At 35.3% G+C, this 22,911-nt stretch overlaps 1 protein-coding gene across 1 annotated transcript; it reads right to left on the bottom strand.

Moving 5' to 3' along the window:
* Positions 1-10,683: 10,683 nt before the first annotated feature.
* Positions 10,684-12,675, bottom strand: LOC131076373 (dynamin-related protein 4C-like). The gene has a single exon (XM_058013515.2). The coding sequence runs from the start codon at positions 12,673-12,675 to the stop codon at positions 10,684-10,686; it is 1,992 nt and encodes a 663-aa protein (XP_057869498.2).
* Between the last annotated feature and the right edge of the window lie 10,236 nt (positions 12,676-22,911).

Genomic DNA, 22,911 nt, shown 5'->3' with positions numbered 1-22,911 from the left:
TAACACTTCCTTGGTTCTATTGATCAGCTCTTCAAGCTTTGGTGTTTTATGCTATCTGTATCTTCGAGTTCAATTTTTGTTTTGTTTGCCATCTTGTTTGAGTAGTATCATTGAGGGCACTCATGCAGATTCTTGATCTTGATCATCATCTTGGCCTTTGAGGAGGTTCTTCATTCAACACTATGGTAGTTATCATGCGACAATTGTCCACACTTTTCTTGTATCTAAAAGGATCTTCTTATGGACTTCATATACTTGTAATTTTGAGGGGGGGGGTTTGTTCCCATTGGGTTTTCCCTCTTTCCTCTTTCCTCTTTTTTCCTTTTCTCCTTAGTTGGAATTAAGGAGGGGTGTTAGAGTAATGTTAACTCCAACTAAGCACTTAACATTTGTTCTATCACAATCTTCTCCATTACTTATGGAAAATTGTTGATTGCATGTTTCACGTTCAGTCTTCTCCTTGATTTATGGTGATTTATTGTGAGACTGTTGAGACTACAATTGCATGCCTATTAGGACATCAATGCAACAAAATTAGATCTAAGCTAATGAAGGAGAGCCTCATTTTTAACTCTGGATTTTCTAAAATTACCCTCATCTCCTTCAAGAATTTTGCTCTTATGAGAGTTCTTTATTTGTATAAATCTACATTTTACAGTTGTAATTTGCACAATGAATTAATAGAATTCCATTTTCAGTTGTTTTCTTTTTCTTTTTCATTTCTCTGCAAGTTTGTCTTCTTTTTCTAGCTAGGCCTATATTTTGCTATGCAGAAAATCCAATATGGTATCAGAGCTCCAGATATGCATGCCCTTGTTCTCTTCATGAGAGTTTTTTGTCCTTGTTCTTCAGATATGTGTATTCGGGGGTTTGTGCAGTTGCTTTTTTCATTTTTGGGGTAGTTGATTTTTTGCACTCTGAGAGACATAACTTGAGCATCCAAACTTCATTTTTCAAAAAATTTATATCGTTGGAAATCTTGTTTTGTGTTCTTTCCATTCATATGAGTTTTCTTTCCAGATTTTGCTCCAGGTATATTTTATTCAGTTTTTTGTTTTTCAGTACTAGTGAATATTTTGGATGTTTTAGGTCCTGGGATCTCTTTCTTTGAGTAGGATGTCTCATTTTTTGTTGTTCTTTCTATTTCGAATCTTTTGTCTCTTCTGATCATTGTAGCATTTTATTTATGCAAACACACTGAGATAAAGTGCCACGATGCATTGTATACTTGGGATCTTGCACATCTTGTGCCTTATTGTACATGTACTACTTATAAAGTGCCATGAGGGGGTTGATGTTTGCATTTTGTTTTCCATCTAACTTTGTCACATGAGTGTTCCTTCTATGACATTAGCCTCATGATGTGTGTTAAGTGAGTGTTCCTTCCACGACACTATGTACTTTCTCTGCACCTTCGATGTTCCTAGTTCTTCGTCATGCAGTTCTTGTTGGTCATTCTTTTCAGTGTACCTGTCCCTCTCCCTTTTCGACATTATGGGGAGGTTTGTCTTGTTGGTTCTAATGCTTCCTTGGTTCGATTGATTAGCTCTTCAAGCTTTGGTGTTTTATGTCATCTGTATCTTTGAGTTCAGTTGTTTGCCTTGTTTTCCATCTAATTCAAGTAGTGTCATTTGAGGGCACTCATGTAGGTTATAGTCTTCTCTACGTGGTCATGTTCTATTTCAGTGGAGGTTCTTCAGAATAGCAATTACTCTTCGACAGTGTTTGCAGCTATTTCATGCTTCAATGGTGTTCTTCATGCTTTTTTTTTCTATCTTCTGGAACACTCTTGTTTGGAGGCTTGTTTGTCCTTCACTTGAGCTTTCATCTCTTCTTGGAGAGGATTTTTGTTCCCACAGGGTTTTCTCTTTTTTCTCCACTTTACAGAGATTTTATTGTACTTAGGTACCTCATCAGGCCTAGTTAGCGGGACCCATTGTTTCTCTCCTGCATTTTTTACATGCAACCCTATCGTAGAAAGAGAGAAGCAAAAAATCTATGGAGGTTAGAATTCAGTGATCTAGAAAAGAGAATTCATATTGATTGTGCAACAAGAATGCAATTCAATAATTACAGTTGTTATGAAAATACAAAGAGAGAATCCTTATAAGAGGATACTCAAAACCCTAAAGGTGAAAACTCTAAAGAATTATAAGATTCCTAAGTTTAGCTTAAGCATGGAGCATAATAGACTAATAATTAAATAAATAATTATTAGCTAATAAAAGATAACTCCAACAAAGATTGTAAAGCATAAGAGTCATAATAGCTTTCTCTTCAACCAATGTGTGTCCCATTCAACGTGCATAAAATAATTTTATTTATAAATCTACTACAACTAATGCAATAATGGTGTATCAAAACATATAATCTAACATAGACAATAGATATACTAAATTGGTTCAAGATCATTCTACCTATTGATACTAATTAAGAATATAGAGAAATATTTAAATAAAAGTAAAATACTATTACCGAATGGTTTGTAATAAGCAAATTGGTACATGCACAATGGGGATCCAATTTTGTGAGATCTAAGGTATGCAATTTTTAATCTTCTACAATTTGGACACCTTTCATTGGTCATTTATTATTGGGTTAATTTTCTCTTCAAATTGAAAGTTAGGCTTTTGGGTTACTTATAAAATCCCTCTGAAAATATTCAACTTGCTAGATTAGTTTTTGCAGTACCTAAGAGGGAACCATAATTTTTTATTCTATAAAACAACAATGATTAGTGGCCAAGCTATCGGGAAAACAAACCAAAAAAAAAAATTATAAAACTTTTTGAAAATTTGTCTCAATAAATTTTGATTCTATTCATTCTAGGGGAGAGGACCTAGTAATTGAGCACCCTAACTTCACACTTCTCAAAATATCAAGTGGAAATTTCAAATCAACCCATTTTTTTACAGCAACTTACTTGGCAAGTTCCCTCCTTAAATCTAAGGTTTAATGGCCACATCATCAAATATGATGCCACATCAACATTATTTTTGCCAAGGTATCCAAAACATCCAAAAAAAAAGTGAGACCAATACTTGTGCAAAAGTGAGATTGATAGTTTTGTGCTGATGTGGCATCACATGATTCATTGATTTTTAGTGCTTAGGGATACATTTCATTCAATTATGGTTAGTTATCATCATAATAATAACTTTAAAGTCACAGCTACTCGTGCAATGTTGTAAAAAATATTGGACATCAAAACAACAAGTGTAGGTATTAAATCAACAAATACTATCACAGCCATTGGAATGGGCCCAATTACTAGATCTTTTCCCTTAAAAAAAATTTAACTAAAAACATTAATGCTACATAAACCCATAAAATGGAAGTAAGTCTATGAAGGAAACAAACCAACTTAGGTGGAAAAGATTAAAAATTGAAGCAGCATTAGCACTTCTAGTTTGGATTTTCTCCATTCACTGGTAGAAACAGAGTAGCTCTTCTAAATTAGTCAAACTATAAGACGTTTTAGTGCCTACGTTCTATGCACTTCATATTAAATTAAGAATTACATTGGACTTTATAATGATCTTGTTTACCTACTATAAGAAGAAGAAAAACTAGAGTATTTCAGCCCGAAGAAAATATAGTTTACACTTTACAGGATTAACAGAGAAAGTGGCTAGTAGCAATTTTCAGACGACCCGAGCACAATTTGGTGATTTAATAGACAAATAGCTTGCCATAACTGGCATGCTGAGAGAGCTAGAGATAATATTTCAGTTAGCATAGCAAATCCAAGCATGAACACCGCCTCTTTTAATGAGAATGAATGAAGGCCGCCAATTTCACCAGAGAAATTAAATTCCAATGAAATTTACCTGGCAACGACTTTTAGAGAGGTAATTTCTTATATCGTTGTTTTTGCAATGTCTTGGCAGCAAATATGTAACCTGCTAAAACACAAACAAACACCTATGACCTCAATTGAAGTAAAACACAAAGAAAGATTTACTATAACTTTCTGCACAGGGATTAGAATTATTTTAAGGAATTAGGAAAATATTTAATTCTTTTGCCATTCTTCGAGGACATTAGGGATTTTCTTTGTTCAGACTAATTACTATTTAATAACAAAAGTACATGCCCAATACTATTTTGGGACTTCTAATGTGTGAGATATTTTACATAAAGAAGGTGCAAGTAGGTATCATAAGCTCTTTGAATTGGAAAATAAATAGGATTTTAATTGACAATTTTATTCTTCTCAATTATTTGAAAAACTATAAAATAAATCATGTTTCTAGAGAGAATAATACTATTATGGAAATGATGGCACATTTAGGTGGAATAAAATGATCTAAATTATTTTAATAATAATATTGTTCATCGAGGAGAACATGTCCTTCAAAATGATAGGGAGAAAAGTGGCTACATATTTGAATTAAAGTTGAAAATGAGAAAAGTGGCTACATATTTGAATTAAAGTTTGAAGGTAATTGAAGCTGATAGTGAGAAAAGTGGCTATATGTTTGAAGGTACTTCATTTATAGTTTAGATACTTCTAATACTATGGAAAGATATTAGGAGAGATTAAGAGACACTTTTATTAGTTTTGTTCCTCATTTGCAACCATGTCACATTTATGTTTTGTAATAAAATGGATATTATAGTAAGGCTAACAATAAAACAAAGAAGAGGAAAATTTCCTTTTTAGGGGAAATATTTGATTATCATCCAAGGAATGATTTTAAGATTAACATTCAAATTATCATGGGAAATATTTGATTATCATCCAAGGAATGATTTTAAAATTAATAAGAAATATTTGATTTTGTTTGAATAATTTACTGAAGGTTAATACTCAAATTATCATCTAGTAAGAAGATATTTTAATTTCAATTGCAGAAATGTAACAAAGACATACATAGAGTCATGAAATTTCCTAAATTTAACTATCTAGTAGCCCAAAATTTAACCATCTAATAGCTCATGAAAATTTCTTAAATTTAATCATTTCTTAATGATGTGGTTATATGTGAGTTTTCATCAAAATGAAAGGTAAAGGAAAAACATGATGAATTTTGGAAGCATTAATCAAAACGATAAGGAATTGAGTTTTATAAAATTTCTACTTAGTCATGGATATCTTCATATTTATTAATCATTTGTTATTTCTTCACCTTTAACCTATTTTTTTATAGGACCATTTTATATTTTATAAAATGGTCCTCCCTATTAATATTAACATTTTTATTTAATTAAAAGTAAATTATATTTTATAATTTATTATATTATTATTGAAACTAAAATATATTTTTAAATTAAAATAAAATAAAATTATTTTTTTCATGTATACAATAAATAAAATAAAAAATTATTATTAGGAAAAAAAAAATTTATATTATAAATCGAGAGACCAAAAAAGAGGTTTATACAGATGAGTTTAGAGGAGAGGCAGGGCCTCAATAGTGAAACTAAAAAGATCTAGATGAGTGTCATATACAATGCACTAAAAGAAGACTCCAAAATAAAGTTGTGTTCGCTGCCATAAGGTACTAGAGGAGGATTTCATCCTGGTCTTCCAGCCATGTGGTCCACCCCTGTGGTCCTTCCATCTAAACCACCTTCTTCCTTTCCATGATTTGTATGCACATGTCAACCTTGCTGAAGGGGGAAGCTCTGGTATCTTGAAGCTCTTTAATTAGTTTCTTTACTGCACTCTCAAAGGCGGTTTGATTTTCTGCGATCCTTGCCCATTCATATCCATCTTGCATCTTATCTATAAACATGGTGGCTTAGCCTAATTTGAGGAACCGTAGGAGTTTGTTTCGTTCAACATTCATCAGGAAGCAGACTTGTACAACAATTTTATAATTTGTGAGTTTTTAAAAAAAACCAGTAAGTTCCCTAGCATTACCTTGGAACTTCTCCTCATTTTTGAGTTTCCAAATAAACCAAAGGATAAAAGAAGATAAAATTTGCCAAATTAAGTTAGCATCCTTTTTAAGATTATGGACGAAACCAGTAACTATATCATAAGTGAAGACATGCTCAGTAATGGATATTCCAAACATTAACCAGATCTCCCTAGCAAAAGGACAATCAAGGAAGATGTGCCGAGCTGACTTAGGTTTATTGCAAACAAAGTAAAGATCATATGCAGTTACGTTATTCCTAATAGGCAATCTATCCAGTAAGAGTTTCCATCTAAAACACTTGATCTTAGGGGGGATGGGGGATTTCCAAAGGTTCTCAAAGGTTTTATACCAAGCGGTGGGGCTGTGGTGAACATTCCATAGGGAATTGACATGGTCGACCACAGAGGTGTCCTAGTTAAGCAAGCTGTAGATAACTTTGGATTTAATTTTTGGGAGGGGGGAGCCATCCTTCCATAGGAATGAGAGGTACCTGTGGGCATCAACGTGAGTGTTCTTAGGAAGATTGAGGGTCTTACAGGCATTCCTAATCATATTGTAGGTTCTCTTATGCGAAGTAGGGAGATTAAATTTACTACTAAGTTCCTCCCAGGTGATGAGGTTGTCATTTACCAAGATGTCCATAACATACATGATCCCCTTGTTATGCCAGAATCTAGCAAAACAACCTTGGGTTAAGGCCAGTGGCTTAGAATTATGGTGGAGGTTCCACCATATCAACCTTTCACCATGTATAGCGTTATCACAATCAATGCTAGAGTTGCAAATAAGTCTACACACATGCTCCTAGGCTTTCCAGATGGACTTAAAGACCCATGTGCCTTTGACAGACACCGAGAAACTTCCAGCAAGTAAATCACTGAGTGGGAGGGCTTTCCATGATTTGGCAGCCTTGGGGAATCCATTTTGAATGTTGTTTCTGATAAGAATCTTCCAAGGTTCTATCCCATCTAGTGCATGAAATATCCATTTGGCGGCTAGGGAGATTCCTTGCAACTTAAGATCCTTAAGGCCCAAACCTCCAAGTTTTTTGTCTAAGTGGCACCAGGCCCATTTCACCGCATGGGGCTTTCCTTTGCCCTTACCATCAGATGAGAGGAAGCATCTGATAGCCTTTTGGATTTCAAAGATTTGATAATTGTTAAATATCCAAACTAAAGAAAAGTAGATGTTGTAGGAGGAGAGGATTTTTTTACATACTTGAATCCTACCTGCTAGGAAGAGGATCCTATTATCCCACTTGTTGAGCTTCCTATCAATTTTCCCCTTAACCTAGGTCCACATGTCTCGAAGAGAGGGAGATATAGAGAAGGGGATACCGAGATACTTGACAATCATGTTGGGTCCTCCCCATGAGTACCCGTCTTGTTGTATCCAATTTGGAGGTTCATCTTTCTAGCCAAGTAGAATAGATTTGGAGCTGGAGATCCTGGCTCCAGAGGCTTTACCAAAGGTGTCATTTTTTAGGTTGAGGGAATCGATGTTTTGCCTAGAGAGCGCTAGGAACAGAGAGGTATCATCAGCAAATTGAATGTTCAACAGTTCAGAGTCATCCGGCAACATGATGCCATGGACTTTAGGAGATAAAGTATCATCTCTAAGGAGATAAAAGAGGGCATCTGAGGCAATCAAAAATAGAGCAGGGGCAAGAGGGCAGCCATGCCTTATAGATCTAGAGAGAGGAATAGGTTGGAATAGGGTTCCATTAACTTCAATCATGGCAGAAACATCTTTGAGGAGAACTCAGACATAGTCACAGAACTTATTAGGGAAGCCAAAAGCTTGGAGCATCATGAGGATGAAATCCCACTCGACTCTATCATAGGCTTTTTCAAAGTCCACAAGGAACATGGCAGCATCCTGGTTAGAGGTTCTCGCCCATTCCATGGATTCCCAACTAGTGACAAGGTTTTCCAATATGTATCTGCCTTTAATGAATCTAGTTTGGGTAGAGAAAATGAATTTCGGAAGAATTTTTTCAAGGCGGGTAGCTAAGGCTTTGGCAAGGATTTTATAGGAGACATTAAGGAGGGTGATTGGCCTCTAGTTTTTAATAAGCGCTTTGTCTCCTTCTTTAGGGATGAGTTTAACAATACCTTTATTTATGAATTCCCCCAGGGTGCCATTGTCAAGAGCTTCATTGTATATGTCATAGAGGTCATGTGTGACCCATTCAAGATTGGCTTTGTAGAACTCCACAGGGAGACCATCGGGGTCTGTGGCCTTATTATCCTTGAGGGCCTTAATGGCATTGGCAATTTCTTGTATAGAGATCCTGGCTCTAAGGAGGAGAGCATCATCTTCAGAGATTCTTTTAGGGATGATGGTACTACATTTTTGTCGAGCCTCTTTTGAGGCTTCATTATCTTCTGAAGTAAAGAGAGTTCTATAGAACATTTCAAAGGCCTCTTTGATATCATGAGATCCAGAAGTTCCTTGTTGTCCACAGTTATTGTATCAATTTTTTCTCTATTTTGCTTCTGCTTAAGGAGGTTAAAGAAGATTTTTGGAGCCTTTATCTCCAAATTGGAGCCAGTGGTTGCGAGCTCTAATGAAGGCTCCCCTGATTTTGACCTGCTGGTGCTTCTTGAGGATATCTCTGGCTTTAGAAACATGTTTGGCCAAGGTAGGGGAAAAAGGATTAGTCTGAATATCTTGTTCTAAGGAATGGAGGTGATGGGTGAGAGTTTTTTCCATGGCTCTAGAGTCCTTGGCTTTCTTTTGGTCAATGGTTTGGAGTACTATCTGCTAGGTGGAGACATTCCTTGTCCACCTGAGGGTGCAGGATTGGGGAGGCTGAGGCTAAAGGTTGAAGAACCTGACCACCTTAATGGCACCTAGAACATCTTGGTCTTTGAGGAGGGAGGTGTTGAGAATAAATTTCTTGCTACAGGAGCTAATGATAAGGATAGCATTTCTAGTGTTAATGACTGCTAGGATAGGAAAGTGGTCAGAAAGGGTAACTGGCAGGATAGCAACTGCGCTCCCCAAGTGGTTAGGGGAGAAGGAGAAGAAGTCTGGAGTAAATATGATTGGGACCTTGCTGAAAGTTGCACCAAGTGTACCATAGGTTAGATGCAGCAGTTTTAGTGCCCTCAAGGGGGTCAAATAACTGGAGTTTTTGTTTAAGTTTGTCCCAGTGAGGTTTTTTTGCATTTTTCCATTCAAAAGGAAGTCCCCCAGCCTTGTCATCTTGATGCTCAGTCATATTGAAGTCTCCAACCACTATCCAGGGGATACTTGGGAGGGACGTCAGCCAGATCCAAAGGGAGACTCTTTCCTTGTAGTCATTAGGTGCATATATAGAGCATACGCCAAAGCTGGAACCCCTAATATCTAGGGTAGCCTAGGCTGCTCTATTGCATGGGGAGATCCCTTTATCCCTAATGTTGCTTTCCCACTTAGGGGAGATTAGAAGGCCAACTCCTCCCTTTCCTTTCGGGTGGTTGCAAGATAAAGTCAAAGTCAAGTGAGCTGTCAAGATGGAATCCCATGGATTTAAGTATTGCAACATCAAGAAATATAAGTTCTTGTGGTGGCTCAAAGAGCTTTTGATGACAAACTCGGATTTAAGTTCTTGCAGCATCAAGAAATCTAAGTTCTTGTGGTGGCTCAAAGAGCTTTTGATGACAAACTTCCTATCAGGCGACTCAAGGCCTACTCAAGGCCTGTAATATTCCAAGAGATGTATTTCATTAGGAAAATATTAAGTAAATATTTTTATTTAATTAAAAGTAAATTATATTTTTTTATTTATTATATTATTATTGAAAATAAAATATATTTTAAATTAAAATAAAATAAAATAATTTTTATCATTACTAGGAAAATATTAAGTAAATATAAGTAGTTTGAGTAAAAAATTAAAAAAATCCTAGTAAAACAATTTCAAATAAAATAAAATAAAATAATTAATAATTAAAAAAAAATTAAAAAACCATATGTATTTAGCATTAATATCGTAACAAACTACTTTATTATCGATAGAAAAGTAATTTATAAATAAAAAATATAGTAAAAAAGTTATAATAATCTTTTTTACAATTATTTTTAGATAATATCTTACTTTTTAAATAAAATAATATTTTTATTATTAGAATTTTATATATAATTTTTATATTTAAGATTCACATGTATTTAAAATGAATTATTATTATATTTTATATAAATAATATTTATATAATAACTTAAAAATTTGACCTATATTAAAAAATAAAACTCTTAAATAAATGTTTTATAAATACCTATAAAAAATATATCTCTTCAAATTAAAAAAAACAAACTAATATATATATATTTTCCACTGTAGGCTAATTTTGACTAATTTTGAAATATAGAAATTTATTTTTATAATAGAAAACACAGTTTGAAAAGAAATTTTTTATTACACTTGATCACCGTATATAAACTGTCATTTCAACTAAAGGTTGTAACAAAAAAAAAATCTGATAGTGAAGCTTAGAACCCTTTAGAATATGGTTGATTGCATTCCTTGTAAACAGCATTTGATTCGTTTTATGTATTAAACTTATTACAAGTACAAACTCAGCGTACAAAGAGCTCATCAACTCTGTAATTTTTAAAGATAGAGATCATACGGAAAACAGTTCATAGATTGATAACACAGTACTTCACCAGAACATTGAGCAAATCAAACAGATTGAGATGGAAGAAGTGTAAAAGATGTCTCTTCCACATTAGAATCGTATATACCACGAGATCTAACAATTTTCATCTTTGTTCAAAACTAAAACCCAAAAATACAAAACTTCGGAAACATGTAGTAGAAGCGATTCTACGCTTCTTCAAGCTTATCAATGATTTTGGAAAGTGTATACTTGGATTCTCTTAGCATAGCAATCCTCTTGAGAAGGTCCCTCCTCTTTGTGGCTGTTTTCGGGCTCTCTTCAAGAATATCACCTATCTTCGCTGGCTCTGCACTTCCTAGAACTTCCTTAACAACAAGGTTCACAATATCATCTTGAACCATTTTATGGAAGGTAAACCGAAGATGGAGAGGAATGTCGTCCACAAGCCTCATCTTTACCACACTCCAATAGGCCATGACGCTCATCTTCATGTCAAATGCTGCATCCAGCTGAATACTGTCTTTCGGCACATTTTTTAGATTTATTTCGCCAATTCCTTCAAGTTTAACAGTATTATGATTCCTCTTTATTGCGTCCAGAAACGTTTTCTTCCATTCCTCCCAGTTTTGCCGGGACTCCGAGAAACTAGGATTCAGGGTAAAGAAAATTGTCTTCTGCATATCGAGGGTATCCTGCACTAACCGTATGCATTCGTCCCTTTTCCTGTCAATAAGAGCTTGGAAAGCTCTGCGTGAAGCTGAATGAAGGCTGGGAAAGCATTGTGTTTGGATATCAATAACACGACATACAACCTTGTCTATATAGTGGCAAGCCATTATGGCTAAATCCCTGCTCCTCTCTGAAATAGACTCAATCCGGCTTTGTAGAAGAATGACTAAAACAGAATGAGGTAGGAAGTTTGGAAGACTAACACCTCGAGCTTCCTCCAGTAGTTTTACTTCCTCAACAAGAAAATCATCTGGTGTATTGTTGAATGCACTTGATAGATCATGAGAATAGCTCTCAAACATTTTATAGAGGCAGGCAATACAATGCATCTCAGTTTCATCAGGAAACAACTCAATATCCCCCTGAACAAGCAGCTTGTGCAACATACCTTTGATAGAATCCATGAGTCTCATGAACTCTATCATGGCTTCCGCAGAGGTGGAGAAATTGCGAGGTAGAGTATTCAGTTCTGACTGCCTCTTCGAAAGTGTAGCATCAATCTTTTTGAGTATATCTGGTAAGCATTTACTGATACTCATTGCTTGAATCTGCATAAGCTTTTTGGCCAAAACAGGTATTCCAACCATATTCTTGTCAATTTTAGAAAGATCGGGATCTCTTGTGAATAGTTCACACTCCATTTGCCTTGCCTCAGAAATAGTTTCATTCCCGACCCTGTTTCTCACACAGACATACCCAAGACCTATATTTACGGAATTATCTGTGACTTTCTCTAGTACACCCTCAGGAGCTTTGTCTACCTTAGAGACAACAGCCAGTGTTCTTTCCCCCTTTTCATCTACAAGTTGTGACATTCTTATTGACTCACACGTGGGGAAGTCCACTGCAGCAGATAATACATTCAGTATTATACTCTCCTTGGGAGCTATATATTGCATTATAATACGTGAAATTTGCTCATAGATATCTTGAGGCTGGCCATGCACAGGCACCCTTGTGATACCAGGTAAATCAACCATGGTGAGATCTGGAGCATTCGGCTTCCATACATTTAATGTTATCGGAGTGTCGTTTATACTCTTTCCTGTTCCCGCAATCTCCTCTGTAACTGAATTGAGAGTCTCTGTTATTTGCGAATCTGCAATGCTCAGTTTCTTTCCATTGTATTCAACGACAATTTGCATACCCTCATCAAGTCTGGAGTTATGCAATCTCATAATGAGCGGGACTCTAGTACAAATTCCCTGACCTCTCGGTAGGCTAATGCCTGCGAGAGATTCGAGCACGCTGGACTTGCCAGATGACTGGTCTCCAACGACAACAATGCTGGGAAGATTAATACCTTCCTTCATGACTCCTAGACCACGTAGAGTGTCAACCGAGTCCAGCAGTGGGCGAATGCGTTCATTGTAACTGTCAGTAAGACATACGGTTTCCTGTTTCTTAATACATAGATTGTCAAGCATGAGAGTCACTGTGCCTTGCTGTTCAACCGATGTGTGAGCCATTCTGCGTGCATAAAAATAGACAATTTATAAAAAATATTTGATTTATAAATATATTACAATTAATGCAACAACGATGTATAAAAAATTTATAGAAGATATAAATATACTACTATTAATGCAATAATGGTGTATAAAAACACATCATCTAACACAGATGAGAAATATATTAAAATGATTGATCCATCTACCTTTGACACTAAGAACATGGGGAAATATCTAAATAGGAGTACGATAATAACAATCACGAAACATTTTGTAACAAGCAAATTGGTGCATGCACATTGAGGATCCAATTTCCTGAGATTTAAGGCATGCAGTTTTTAATCTGCAACAAACTGGACACCTTTAATTGGTCATTTGCTATCGGGGTAATTCTCTGTTCAAATCAAAATCTAGGCTTTTGGGGGACCTCTAAAACTCCTCAAATATTCAGCTTGCTAGATTCCTTTTTAAGGTACCACAATTTTTTATTCTCTAAAACAACGGCGATTAGTGGCTAAACTATTGGGCAAACAAACCAAAATTGACAGTACTGGAAAATATTTTTGCGTGCAAATAGATTCTAATTTAATTTGTCCTAAAAAGAGTGTAACCGGAAAAATTAATTTTGCAAAAGCATTTCATTAGGTTCAAGAATTTGGCAGTTCACCCATAAAGACCAAGAGCAAAAGCCATAAAATGGAAAGAAGTATCTAAAGGAAACAAGCCAGCTCAGCTGGAAAAAATTAAAAATTGCAGCATTGAAACTGCCATTTTGGGACATTCTCTATTTAATAGTAGTAACAGACTAGCTCTGATAAATCTTTAAGCCATTACAGTGCCTACGTTTTGTGCACCTCATATTAAATTATAAATTACGTTTTGAGAATGTTCTCGTTTACCAATTAAAAGAAGAAAAGAAAATCTGCAGTTTTACAGCCTGAAGAAAACTTAGTCCAAACATTACAGGAATAACAGAGAATGTGGCTAGCAGCAATATCAAGAGAACTATGGGAGCACAAATTCTCGGTGATTTTATTAAAAATTTATAGACAAATAGCTTGACATAACTAGCATGAGAAGAAGGAATGGAAAAAGATTTTGTTACCCTTGTAAATCCAAGCACGAAGACCGCCCGTTAAAATGAGAAAGAACGAAGCCTAACGATTTTAGCAGAGTGAAATTTATCTAGCAACGAGTTTTATAGAGGCGGTTTCCTATATCATGGAATTTTTGGCAGTGCCTTGGCACCAACACGTAGACTGCTAAAACACTACACAATATCCACCTGCATGCTAATGTGTCATTTGTCTGGTATAATGTGCAGAGCTCAAATACCTATAATCTCGATTGAAGTGACAACAATAAAAAATAGCTTCGGTATAATTTCCTCCTTACGGATTATAAATTTTTTTAAGGAATTGGGAAAGCCTATAATTCTTCTGTATAGGGATTAGGGATTAGAAAACCTTTGAGAAATGGAAAAAATCTCTAATTCTTCTAGAATTCTTTGAAGAAAAATTAAAAAAAAATTGTGCAAGCACCTGCGGTTTCACCAAATATAATGTACTGTGTCTATATTTAGTAGAAGAAGCTTGGTTAGTATTTTACTTTTAGGGAGAGTTCATGTTGATTAACAAATTGACAAATTTAAAGAAGGTCCACAAATTAAATCAAAAAGCTATATGAAAATATTCGATGCAAATGAAATTCACAGGAGCAAGACAAATGAACAATGTCACAAATGTTATCAAAGTATCCTTCAGATTTTATTAGTTTAAACGCATTTTTTATTTGAGTGATGAAAAAGAATGAGGTTTTTTTTCGTGATAATTTTTTATTATTTTGATCTTATTTTTTAATATTATGTAGACTGAATGGAGACTAGACCTCATGACCTTGTTCCTCTCACAAAAAGCTCTCACCAATTAAGCCAAGTCTCAAGTCCATTTTTCAATCTTGATTAGTTCATCTAACATGCACACAATTTTTATTTTATTTTTTTGAAATATATTCTTGTAGAAAACACAATAAAATTTGATGATGATACATAATGATGTTTCAAGGATAGTATAAAGTGTTTTATAGTCAAATGCACTTTCAAAATTATCTTATGTTTTCTAATTTCTATCTATATTTTACCAATGATACTGTTGATAACTACATGTCCTTCCCTCTATGTTCTAAATGTGTGTTCTTGTCAATTAGATCATTTATAATCTATATAGATTGTCAATGGCCTTATAAAGTTGATAACTACAAGCCTTTACCTTTTCTCTAAATACACGTCTTTTTCAATCAAATAATTTATGATCTATAGAGATTACCTTTTCAATATGTTAATTAGAGGATTTAGAAATTATAAGAAATAAATTAGAAGATTGCAAAATATTTGACAAATATATCAATGTTATACTTTTTTATAGACATATTTTTTAAGCAAAAGCATCTTGATTTTACTCTATTTGACAAATATTCCCTCTAAAGATCAACATGACTAACTAGAACATTTTGAAAGTAACGTGGGGGCAAGGTACCATATACTTTTCTAAATCATGTGTAATGTTTTGATTTTCTAGATTAATTATACAAGCTATTAGGGATATATTTTTAGTTTTTCGTTAATCATATTACAAATACATCAAGAATACAGGCAATAATTTCATCATCTCTTAGTGTATTAATTAATTATTTTATTTGGAGGTAAAGTAATATTGAACAATAGATATAACATTTGTAATATGATTAATGATTTAGTAATGTAATTTAATAGAAGTATACAAGCCAATTATCAATATTGATCTAGGCTAAGAAGCATTTTATAGTGACAAAGTCTAAAGTTGTAGTTGTAGTTGTGTACATTAAAACTAAAGAATAGTTGACATATGTTTAAAATAAAATAAATGTTCATATTAATAAGGAACTATTAAAAGTAATATATAAGGGTTTTCTACTAAAAAGTAACATTTTGAGGGGATCCCCTTTCATTGTTGTAAAGTGAAAAATTGGGAACCTTAGCCAATTCACCACTTTAGAGGAGAAAGGTGGGAGCTTAACTAAAGTTCAATTTTCACTTGGGCGGACTTTACATTCAAAAGAGGGGGATGAATCTACTATATCCAATCCCAAAGGATGCAAGGATTGAATAATAAGTAGATTGGAATGTAATTGACCTTCTTTTGTAAGTTCATTAATTGAATTAGGATTAAATACTAGAAATGAAGACAAAGTATGCAAAAACAGTGAGGTACAAATACGGGATTCATCCGTGCACCTGGATCTGAGAAGTTTGAGATGATTCGGAGCTGCTCTGCGAAATCTGACAAAAGTTGCAAGGACTGTGTGTCCGGACAGGGATGCCCTCCAATTAGTCCTCCAAACTTTATGCGCATCAAAAAGAGTTTTTCCGTCTATGAGAATAAAGTTTAATTCCAGAAGTATAGTTGCGCAATTGCTTCCTGCACACAAAAAGAAAGGGAAATGTGTTGGGAATAGGGGTTTGTCTTCATATCAAACCTCGGTTTTGGAATTAACCAAGTGGTTGAAGTAATGTAAATGAAATAACTGAAAGTAGAAATCCTCCTCTATGAGGGGATGTTGAATTGGTTGAAATTGAAATGCTTATACCTCCTTGTGAGGTTATGTTTGCCTCCACATGGAATTAGGGTTTCATGAAGTAGAATGTTGATCTCCTCTTCAATGTTTGAAATCTTGTCTCAATTGCCGCTCTAGAGCTTGAAGGAAGACTGAAAATGCTCAATTGCTTTTGAATGATTGAATGCTTGATCTCTTGAATGTTTGAACTCTTGATAATGATTGTGGATGGATGGATGTCAAATGAGAGGGTAAATCCCTCTTATATACTTACCAATGAATTTAATTGGTTGATTTTCTGACTTGGGTCGACGTAGGGGGGATTTTCCCACTCTAATTTTAGATGAGCAAAAGGGAGGGAGCCCAAAATAGGTCCCATATCGGGGATCCCAGGGCCCTGGTCCCAGTAGATCCTAGGGTGCCACGCCCTAGTCCTGCCCTATTTTTGGGTAGGATCAAGGTGGCTTTGAGGTGTGGGGTTAAAAAAAATGTAGGTTTTGACTTACATGAGCATATTCAGGTCTTCGATCAAGTCGGGGGGTGGAAACACTAAGGCAAAGACCCAAATGTAATCAAAAATTTCAAGGGGTGCAATTTTAGGACATTACATTTAGCCCCCACTTTAGTGAGAGTATGAGCTTATGCAAATACTATCGATAAAGTATAAGGAATTCAGATTGGAAGACTCGCCACATCAAGGAAAGATTCACCAAGCCCCATGTGGACTTTAGGATCTTACAACTTCAATGGTAAGGTAAAAGGAAAGATCATGAGAGAAAAAGAGATAGCCATGACTATAACTAATAATGTTCTCTTACTATGAGTCATGAAAAGAATACCAAAACTTACAAAGCAAAGACAAAGTTTACTAAGTAACTTTAAGTATCAAAAGAGAGAATCATGAGCAGAGTGTATGGCCCCACCTTAAAGCGATTGTGTATGCCTTATCGAGAGCGGTTTCTTTAAGGTAGGATACACCCAAAGAAGAAAAGCATGTTATCACAATAGTTTAGCCCCCAGAAGAGGACAAATAAAAGGATAATGAACACAAAGCACAAAGAATGAGGTGGTTTCCCCTAACTTTGGAGTCAGTATGCTTTCTATGATAACTATTGTATATATATATGAATAGAATCATACTCATCCCCCAAAGAGAGGAAACCACCATGGAAGAAGGGAACACGTGTGTCTTTTGAGTCAACATGGGAGAGACCAAAAGAGATCTCAACGCTTTGGATAGTCCTCAAGTAGACAACACTAGGGACAACAAATAGAAGAATAGGGAGAACAAATAGAATAATGTCACAAACATGCAAGAGAGGAGAGAGAGAGTCTACAGTGCTAATGAAGCTAATCGAGCACGCCATCCTCCCCTCGATCTTGCTAATTAGTGTTTCAAGAAGGTGGACAACACGCAAGAGGAGCCACATCGAGTACAGTAGATGGAGCTATCGTAAGTACCAAACAAGGACCATTCTCTAATGATAAGTCACTTTGTTCATTACTAGGAGCTAGGATTAATGCTTTTGAAAATTTTGCAAATAAATCATTGTCAACATCAACATATTCATATTCATCATCAGGAATATTAGGATCAACATTTTCATCATTAAGAAAATTTTCACCTATTTCTTCATCAAGATTAATAAGAATAGGATCTCTAATAGGAATAGAACTTGAACCATCATTTGTCTTAAGCATTTTACATCTTGGAGAATTAGGTTGAACATCTTGTTTAGGATAAAATGGAATCATGTCAACTTTTGGTGTTTTAGGAGAAGAAATGGTTTGGGAAGAAACCTCATAAGCTCTAGCATGATGTCGTCATCAGCGTTCTCTCGCACAATAGTTTTGTCTAGTATTAGTTGAAGGTTGAGGAGGTTTAGGTTCATCAGATATAAGCTTCATCTCTTCTTTTAAGGAAGGATGAATGGGTTGAGGCCTTTTAGATTGGACAATGGGAGAGGCTGGTCATTTCTCTCTATAAGATGAAGGAAGAGGAATTGCACCATATAAAAGAGGAATGGGAGTTGTAGGAAGCAGACTAGGTCCATAATGAGGAGGAGGGATAGATACAACCTTAGGAGGGATAGTTTGTTGTTTAGGAGGAATATTTTTTCTCCCTTTGGGAGGAAGAGGAGACTCATCCATAGGAGAAGAAATGGATCCTTTGTTAGGAAGAAGGATATTTGTTTTCTTGGATGAAAGGATACTCTTCTCTTTAGGAGAAGGAATAGATGCTTCCTTGGGAAGGAGATTATTTCTTTCCTTAGGAGGAAGAACAATCTTATCCTCAAGAAGGGGTATATGACCATCAAGAGGAATTATAAGTGTTGGATTTCTAGGTTTACTCAAGGATAAAATTATTTCATTTTTCTTGTTTTGATATTATGTAAAGAGAGCAAAAATAATCAAGACGAACATATCCACACCTCATTCTAGGTTGAAATATGCTATGTTTAACAACTGTGATTTTATCATTATGAGGAAATTTCAAACACTTGTGAATAGTAGAAGCGATCGCTTTCATGGAAGAGAGCCAAGGATGTCCCAACTTCACACAAAATTGATCAAATGTAGGAATGATGGAAAATGAAATATCTAAGAATTTAGTGCCAACATCAATAGGAAATGTTATAAAACCAAAACAAGGACAAGAGAAGCCATCAAAAACTTTAACTATCACATTAGTATCATCATATATTACTCGATACAATTGCAAAGTATAAAGAAATTATGCAGTTATCACATTAACCATGAAAGAGGGATCTATAAGGACTCCTCTAGTGGGTATGCCTTTGATTTTTGCACTTATGTATAATGGGCCATTGGGTACCTTAATGGTCTCACTAGGATCAAATGTCATGCACAAATCCTTAGGAGGTTCTTGTTTATCTACAAGGTTCGCCACATTATTAGATTCAATGCCAACATCATTGGGACAGAAAGAAAGATGATCAGTCTCAATCACATTAGTGGAATAGGATGGTAAAGGATAATTAGGAGGAGTTGCGGATTTGTTTCCTTTATCATTCACACCTGCCACAAATATAGTATTTTCATCAATCAATTCTTGAATCTTACTTCTCAATGAAAAACATTTTTCAGTATCATAACCAAGCTAATGATGATATTGACAAAAAGATTTAGCATCCACCAAAATGTAAAGTGGAAAATTGGGAACCTTAGCTAATTCGCCACTTTAGAGGAGAAAGGTGGGAACTTAACTAAGGTTCAATTTTTACTTGGGGGGACTTTATGTTCAAAAGAGGGGGATGAATCTACCAGATCCAATCCCAAAGGATGCAAGGATTGAATGCTAAGTAGATTTGGAAAATAATTAACCCTCTTTTGTAAGTTGATTGATTGAGTTAACACAAAGTATACGAAAATAGTGAGCTAAAGATTTGGGATTCAGTCGTGCACGTGGATCTTGAAAGTTTGAGATGATTTGGAGCTACTTTGTGAAATCCAGAAAAAGTTGTAGGGACCATGTGTCTGGGCAGGGGAACCCTATTATAGGTCCTCTGAACTTTTCGTGCATCGAAAAGGGTTTTTTTGTCTCTACGAATAAAGCTTAATTTCAGAAGTACAGTTGCACACCTGTTTCCTACACACGGAAAAAAAAGGGAAATGTGTTGGGAATAGGGTTTTTTTTCATATCAAACCCCAGTTTTGGAATTAACCAAGTGGTTGAGATAATGTAAATGAAATGATTGAAAGTAGAATTCCTCCTCTTTGCAGGGATGTTGAATTGAATGAAATTGAAATGCTTATACCTCCTTATGAAGTTTTTCTTGCCTCCACATGGAATTAGGGTTTCATGAAGTAGAATGTTGATCTCCTCTTCGATGCTCGAAATCTTGTCTCTATTGCCGCTCCAAAGCTTGAAGGAAGATTGAAAATGCCTAATTGCTCTTGAATTCTTGATCTCTTAAATGCTTAGATGCTTGATGATGATTGTGGATTGATGTCAAATGAGAAGGGAAATCCCTCTTATATACTTGCCAGGTGGTTTAATTGACTAATTTTCCAACTTAGACTGACATAGGGGGGATTTTCTCACTTGAATTTGAGATGAGCACAAGAAAGGAACCCCAAAATAGGTCCCAAATAGGGGATAGTGTGATTTTTATGTGATTTCCACAAGGATATGGAAATTGGAGATGTTAGGATATGCAAAATTAAGCCTTGAAGGTCGAAATAGGACAGACTTAGAATGTATGATAAAATGATAAATTGAAAGAACAATAAAAAGAGGCACACTTAAGGACCAAATTTAAATGATATTTAAAGAGACAATGAGAAGCTATAGATTTAATTGAGCCAATTAAATGCTTAAAGGAAAATTTGAATTTGCACAAGATTAATTTAATTTTTAAAATTAGGGTTTGTTGCATAAACCGATTAATTTTAAAAATTTAAAATTTAAAATTTAAATATTGCAAGGAGGGGAAATGGTTTTGTTTTTTTAAATTGAATCAAAGACCAAATTCAAGATCTACACAATCCACAAGGTCAATTTTAAAATTAAAAATTAGAGTTTTGTGATTCAACCATCAAATTTAAAAAAAAAAAAAATTGAAAGTGTAAATGAAAACTTGAAATGTAAAAATGAAGAGTGCTCGGATCTAAAACAATCAATCCAATTTAGACAAATAACAAGCTTAATTTTGAATTTAAAAATTAGGGTTTTTGTCAATAAATTAGCCTCTAAGTTTTTTTAAATTGCAAGAAAATTAAGCTTGTAATTGAAAATTTGAATTTTAAATTGCTTGCACTCAAATCTAGAAATGAAAATTAAAAGAAAGCATAAGAAATGTCGGGTTCACCAAAATGTAAAGTGGAAAATTGGGAATCTTAGCCAATTCACCACTTTAGAGGAGAAAGATGGGAACTTAACTAAGGTTCAATTTGCACTTGGGGGCACTTTACATTCAAAAGAGGGGGATGAATCTACTAGATCCAATCCCAAAGGATGCAAGGATTGAATAGTAAGTACATTGGAATGTAATTAACCCTCTTTTGTAAGTCATGCACCTGGATCTGAGAAGTTTGAGATGATTTAGAGCTGCTTTGCGAAATTCGATAAAAGTTGCAAGCACCATGTGTCCAGACAGGGGCGCCCTCCTATCGGTCTTCCAAACTTTTCGTGTGTCAAAAAGGGTTTTTCCTCCTCTGTGAATAAAGCTTAATTCCAAAAGTACAGTTGTGCACCCACTTCCTACACACAGAAAGAAAGGGAAATGTGTTGGGAACAAGGGTTTGTCTTTATATCAAACCACAGTTTTGGAATTAACCAAGTGGTTGAAGTAATGTAAATGAAATGACTGAAAGTAGAAATCATTTACCCCAAATTGGATGTCATTTACCTTAATTGAGATCCAGATAGCACGATTGCAGGGGGATACTCCCCTATTGGCAATTAGATTAGTCCATTTAGGATTGATGAGGAGTCCAACACCACCTCTACCTTTATGGTGGTTAGAGCAGAGTTTAACTGCATCTCTCTAGATAAAGTCAAGGGTGGTGTCAAGAGTGAACCCAATGGCCTTAAGCTCTTGCAATAGCAAGAAGTCAACATCTCTATGCATATCAAGAAATCTCTTGATGATGAAATTCCTATCAGGTGATTCCACCCCTCTAACGTTCCATGAAATGCACTTCATGGAGAACAGTATTAGGATAAGACACAGTGAATAGCCTAAGAGCTGCATGGGTTTGGGTTACTAACCGGGGTACCTAGGGTGCCCGCAGTCTTCTTCTTATTTTTACCCCTGAGAGGCCTTCCCTTCTTTTTAGCTTTAGCACCAAAGTCTAAGCTATCATTATCCTCATTGGGGTCGATGTTCTCTATCCCCTCCTGCTCATGGCTAGTATTGTTACCTATCTTAGTGCAAGGCTCATTCGTGATGCAGAGCATGTTAGGAATTTTATTATCAACCGTGATTTTAGCAGGGATGATCTAAATGGTACATTCTTCATCTAGTTCATGGAAGATTTTGGGGGGGAAGCTCGTGCCTGTAGTTCTAAAATTAGCCACAGGGTGGGATAAAGTAAGATTTGTAGAGGGAGAAGCAGGGGGTTCCTCGCCTCTAGAAAATAATTTATCAAAACCACCTTGGCTAGTTGTAGCATCACAATCATGAGTGGCCCCCTCAATATTTAAGATCATTGATTTAACTTTGGAATGAAAAATAGAGGAGTTACTAGACAAGAGTAGCTTGTTCGTCTTTGGGGTGGTGAATTTGGTATCATTCCTTATTTTTTCCGCCGCTAGTTGTTGGGTTGTTTTCCTATGATACATTTTATTGATGATAGGTAGAAATCCATCACCTTGAGGTATTTCTTCTATGTCCATAGCAGTAAAGAGAGGAGTGGTGATCAGGGGCTGAGTAGAGGATATCATGGTTTCAATATTCAGCATGCCAAATATCATTTTAGAGTTTAAATAACCAGAGTCGATATTGTCACTCTTCGAATTAGGGTTTATGGAAGCAGACTCCATAGGTGAGGCTGAGGTAGGTTTTACAATAGTGGTATGTGGCTAGGTGGTATTAGGGTTCTCTGAGTTAGGTTTCAGGGGGAGTTGGGATCATTAGGAATTTTAGGGTTTCTACTCTCTAGTTTCGGGGGATAAGTTTCATTCCCCGAATTATGTCT

Source organism: Cryptomeria japonica, chromosome 7 (assembly GCF_030272615.1).
Source record: "Cryptomeria japonica chromosome 7, Sugi_1.0, whole genome shotgun sequence".
In the NCBI taxonomy this organism is placed as follows: domain Eukaryota; kingdom Viridiplantae; phylum Streptophyta; class Pinopsida; order Cupressales; family Cupressaceae; genus Cryptomeria; species Cryptomeria japonica.
Note: the sequence above shows the minus strand (reverse complement) of the source record. Positions and strands in the feature narration are given on the sequence as shown.